The 5,428-nt window shown below is 31.0% G+C and overlaps 1 protein-coding gene and 1 non-coding gene across 2 annotated transcripts; both read left to right on the top strand.

The window, feature by feature from the left end:
- Positions 1-1,533: 1,533 nt before the first annotated feature.
- TRNAI-AAU lies at positions 1,534-1,607 on the top strand. The gene has a single exon. It is a non-coding gene; the product is annotated as a tRNA-Ile (tRNA).
- A 2,758-nt stretch (positions 1,608-4,365) lies between these two features.
- LOC100570477 (band 7 protein AAEL010189-like) lies at positions 4,366-5,046 on the top strand. The gene is made up of 3 exons (XM_003248930.4): positions 4,366-4,695; positions 4,798-4,870; positions 4,940-5,046. The coding sequence occupies exons 1-3, from the start codon at positions 4,630-4,632 to the stop codon at positions 5,044-5,046; spliced, it is 246 nt and encodes an 81-aa protein (XP_003248978.4). The 5' UTR covers positions 4,366-4,629.
- Positions 5,047-5,428: the final 382 nt, after the last annotated feature.

Below are 5,428 nucleotides of genomic sequence, written 5' to 3' on the forward strand. Positions count from 1 at the left end.
CAAAGGGTTTGAAAATTGACAGAACGTAATCAAATACAATTACTGGCGGCCGTGAAGACCTTTAAAATCCGCACGAAATATACGCTCACGCATGTACTATAAATCTATTATAATATTATATACGATATACCTGTAGGTATAAACAGTGAAAATCGGTTATGACTGCAAATTCGTATAATATGTGAATATTAATTTGTTTGTTGTAACGAATTATTTCTTGTAAGCGATTTCTCAATACATACATATTTTATGTAATTCCATACAAATTAATAATTTTATTATTTAAATATGTTTTCATACCAATTACTTTTTTCCCATTAAAAAAACATTTAAAAATATAAACGGCAAAAAACCGTTGTAAAAGTTAAAATATAAATACATTTATATGCTACAATTGCAGAACGAATAACATCAATTCTGTAGCTGTATAGGTAACAGGTAACTCGAAATAATACGAAATAATAAAATAAAATAATTTAATATCCTACATTTAAATTTTAAGTATTAAATTATAGGTACCTACATAAGTTGTTATCGTTGTTACTGATAACAAATCGATTATGGGACTATAGTATTAACCTAATTTATACAGAGAAATATTTTTTTTATAAGATATAAACTATAACACGATCAGTATAATTTTCCTGCCGGGATATCACCTTTCACTATTTTAGGAGTATATAACAGTATATATTTATAATAGCGAAATGTATGAAAATCGACTTTGTATTATAACTAAGTTTCACTATAATAATATAGGTACCTATGTACATAAATACATAATATATATAAACAAAATATAATGGTTACAGTTTTAATTTTTGATCGTTTTTGTTATAGCCAATCGTCAAATCGTTTCCCAATTACAGCTGGAAGATCATTGGCGCAAATTGAGGGGGACTTGGGGGGCCTAGTCCCCTCCAAACTTAGCCATAGCCCCCCAAAAAACATAGGACATACAATTTTAAAATGCTATATTGCAATGGCCTGCTTGCCTTTAATATATTCAGCCCCCCCCCCCTCCCCAAGTCAAAAGTTGAAATTGCACTTATGTGGAAGATCCTTGTAGGTACCTAATAGCACCGATAAAAGAAGAAAGAAAAAAAATTAGGGAACTCACTTTGCTGTAGATTTGTTATAAATTATAATATTATGTCAAGTGTACCTAGGTACCTCGTCATTTAGTACAGGTACGTCACTGCAGCAGTGGAGTATTTATAGGGGGGCATGGGGTCCGGACTTCCCCCCATTGGGCCCATAAATACCTATCTAAACATCTAATATATACATTAATATATTATTTGGCGAAGCCTCCTACCTCAATTCCTAAATCCGCCACCGCAATTGCAGCAAGGATGTCTCAAATTTAAAGTTGGAAATAGAAATTTTACTGATTTAAAATATGTTGTCATTTTACAATTATCATCTATGACTGACACAAAAAAATAAATTAAAAAATCACATTATTGTCAAACATTAGGTTACGTTCATCGCTCCGCTCAGAACCAAATAATATTCATATATTACGCAAGTGGCCCATTAGCTCAGTTGGTTAGAGCGTCGTGCTAATAACGCGAAGGTCGTGGGTTCGATCCCCCCATGGGCCAAATAAATTTTTGCATGTTTTTGTTATTTTTACACCTCAACTATTTACATTTAAATTTAAATAATAATATAATTATTAATTAAATTACCAAATTCATGTCAAAGTGGATATGGGTGGATTCTTCATCATGACTTTTTTTTTCTCTATATTAATAAAGTTATGGCACTTTATTAAAAGGACACTCACAGAGATTTATTGTAACCGCGACTCCGTCTTACAAGTGTGTAACATATTATCCAATTTAAAACGCTCAACAGATCACGTTTAAATTCATTAGTTGATAAATCAGAGTGAATCGATTTATTATGAAACTTGACGGTAAGAGCATATCTGCGTTTGTGTACGATAATTCAGTTTCTAAGTGAGATATGAGTATTTTTAATTTACGCTATATTATTATATGCGCAAAACTTGCTAAAAAATTAAAATATCGTAAAAAACCTAACAACACAGTTATGTTCTTATACCATCAAGGCATCAATATAGTTATAATAGGACGATTTTCACTCAAATTTTTAAACTAACGAGGTTAAACGTGATTTGTTGAGTGTGAAATTGCTATGTTATTTGTAGACGGAGACAACAAATGCCTATGTATAAGTGTCCTCTTAATGATTATTTCAATAACATATTGTAACAGATGGTGAAATAAAAATTAATCATAAAAATAAAAAAGCAGAAAGTAGGTAACCACCCAGTGGCGTAGCCAGGGGGGGTTTGGGTGTTTGACCCCCCCCCCCCCCCATTGACATTTTCCCTCCTAATAAATATGTTGTTTATAGGGTTTGGGACTGCTTGCAAGTTATAAATTTGTCTAATGAAATGGCGAAATTAAATACAAAGTTTGAATTTGCATATTTGTTTACATTTTAACTTGAATGTACGTACATACAATTGTCGGGAAAAATTATATTTGGATAACATTGAAAAATATCTTAAAACATATTATGTTTGGTTAGGTACAATAAGGTCAATAAGTGATAATTTTGAGATTGGTGGAGGCCGAAGCCTAATACCATACTGTTATAAAATTGAATAAGCTTAAAAAAATTAAGTAAATGTTTGGGAGAGGTGGAGGGCTGTTAAAGTTGTTGGTGGAGCTTGGCTATAGTTGCCCTATGTTCGCATATTATGTAAGATTTTATAAGTCTCTTTGTGACAAAACTGTGTTTAAACCAGGGTTGGCAAAAACCCAAAAACCCAATGGGTTTTAATGTAAAAGTAATAATGGGTGGTTTTATCGAGGTTTTTCTGAAAAAATCCACCCGAAAAAAATAAAATCGGAATTATTAATTAAAAATAGAATAGAATTTTATTGAAAATAAAAGATTTCTATTGACCATTAGTGTGTAATTTTTTCTATTTTATTCTTTAAATTGTACCTACCTAATTAAAAAAATAATTATTAAGTTTTTTTCAAATCAATTTAATATTTTAATTAGAAAAATAAATAATACCTATAAGGTAATTTTTTCTGAAAATTAACACAAGTTAAAAAAAAAAAGAGTGAACTTCTATTTTATCCAGAAAAGTAACCCGGATTTTATGGGATTTTTCAAAAAAAATTAGTGTGTTTAACCCAGAAAAGCAGCCCGGGTTTTTTCGGGGTGGGCTTTTTCGTGCCAACCCTGGTTTAAACTATAATTGATTGTAAATTGTACGGATGAATGAACATCAGTAGGTACGTATTCGTTTATCACGGTGTTCGCATATCACGTTATTCGTTATTACTTATTTAGTAACCTAGTATTGTATGCCAGTATTTTTAAAAATTAAGTTGTTATTTATTTATTTATCAGGTTTGTGTACCTACTTACTTTTTAGTTTTTTATTACTAAAATTGCAATATGTTTTATGATTTTTCAAAAATAATATAAAAATGTTGCTACATAGTACATAATATATTTAAGCATATTTTGAGAATTTTGACTGCATATTTCGATAATTTTTAGTGTAACAAGTCAAGTTCTGAACCCTTAATTTATTTATACACAAAAACTGTAAAAACTTGGTTTTAATCTATACTTGAAACACCTCCCATTTCATAATCCTAGCTACGCCACTGTAACCACCCTTCTGTGCAGTAGTGCAGTAGGTGTCGAGTCTTCATTGAGTATTTGAGGCACAGTAATGTATGAGTTCAGTTTGATTTCAATGATAAATCACTAGGTACATAATATTATGAAAATAATTCTGAGCGGAGAATCAACCTTTATAGCCTAAAAATATTCAGGTATGATAGTTGTTGAAACCGTGACAATTAAAACATTCTGGATTTTATTGAATTCGAATACTCAAATATTTTATAAAAAAAAATGTATATGTACATACAAATAGGTAGGTAGGTAGGTAGGTAGGTAGGTAGGTAGGTACCTTATTTAGAACGAACATTATAAAACAATGTGGGTATAAAAAATGTATTATTATAAATATTTTTCATATATGTTATTTTAAATGTATACTCGTTAAGGTCGCGATGGTTTTTAATTTTATAGCCATTGAGATTAGAATCGTTTTACAACACATATAGAGTAAATAGAAGAGTTATTGATTTTATTTTGTACCTATGATAGGTATTAGGTATTATTTTTTATAAAATATAAAAAATTTAATCGATAACTCTTTTACACGATAGGTAATTCGATTAAATGTTTGAACTTTTTAATGCTCGATAATTTAAATTATTTTCCATCAAAGTATATTTTCATATAAACATCATCACATATTATAATATTATAATTTAAACAATCACGGTAGGTAGGTAATAGCTGTATAGCTGTATATAGGTATATCTATAATATAGATAACCATATAATTTAATTGCGTACGAGATAGATGTGCGTTATTTTGTTTTCCATCGATTTGTCGAAACGTTCGTTTTTAATTTGCTTCTATTCGGGTCAGTAAAAACATTACCACGTCGGTCATCGGTTATTTTATTGTTATTCGAATAATCATTTAATCCTTTTCGCCTTTCAGCCGAAGACAGCGCGCCGACCGATCCGGGCGTATGCGGTAAATTCATGACTGGATGTGCCTGGGCACTTGTTGTCGTCACCTTCCCGTTTTCTCTGTTCGTCTGTTTCAAAGTTAGTGCACTTAGAAGTCAAAACTTACGTCAACACGAACCCCGGCACTCTGTTGCACGATGACTGCAATATAATATATTTGTTTTGTATTGTCTCTGATAGGTAGTTCAGGAGTACGAACGAGCTGTAATATTTCGCCTAGGACGTCTGGTGTCGGGCGGGGCGAAAGGGCCAGGTAATATTATACATAAATATATGATCATGTTAAATTATTTACAACCAATGGGCGATTTTCTCTTTCCAGGTATATTCTTCATTTTGCCCTGCATCGACAACTATGCGCGTGTCGACTTGAGAACACGCACGTACGACGTGCCGCCACAAGAGGTACCCATATATTATATCGCATAATATAATATTATACTATATTATAAGTGTATATAGTTTATTATAGTGAATACCTATATATTATAATGTATATACTATAACTATACTGTATTATTAAATAGAGTATATATTATACTATAATATAGACTATATTCTGGAGGGGTGTAGCCGTGGTTTTTCAATAATAAAAGCCAAAAGGTTAATATTTTACAACTGGAAATAAAAAAAAAAATATAATTTGAAATTGAGAGAGGGGTTTTTTTAGGTTTTTTTACCTCTTGAGTGGATAACGTCAGTGAATATGGTAGACGTTGCAGTTAGGTTATAATAGTGGTTTTAAGGACATAATAATAATCACTGAGTCTCCGAGGTAACCTACTACCAGGGGTGGATAGGTAGTATTTAT

The sequence above is a fragment of the Acyrthosiphon pisum genome, chromosome A1, assembly GCF_005508785.2.
Source record: "Acyrthosiphon pisum isolate AL4f chromosome A1, pea_aphid_22Mar2018_4r6ur, whole genome shotgun sequence".
Taxonomy (NCBI): domain Eukaryota; kingdom Metazoa; phylum Arthropoda; class Insecta; order Hemiptera; family Aphididae; genus Acyrthosiphon; species Acyrthosiphon pisum.

Coding starts and splice junctions, on each gene's coding strand:
- LOC100570477 (XM_003248930.4), top strand. CDS start 4,630: ATGACTGGATGTGCCTGGGCACTTGTTGTCGTCACCTTCCCGTTTTCT. Junction 4,696..4,797: donor CTCTGTTCGTCTGTTTCAAA/GTTAGTGCACTT, acceptor TGTCTCTGATAG/GTAGTTCAGGAGTACGAACG. Junction 4,871..4,939: donor GGGCGGGGCGAAAGGGCCAG/GTAATATTATAC, acceptor TTCTCTTTCCAG/GTATATTCTTCATTTTGCCC.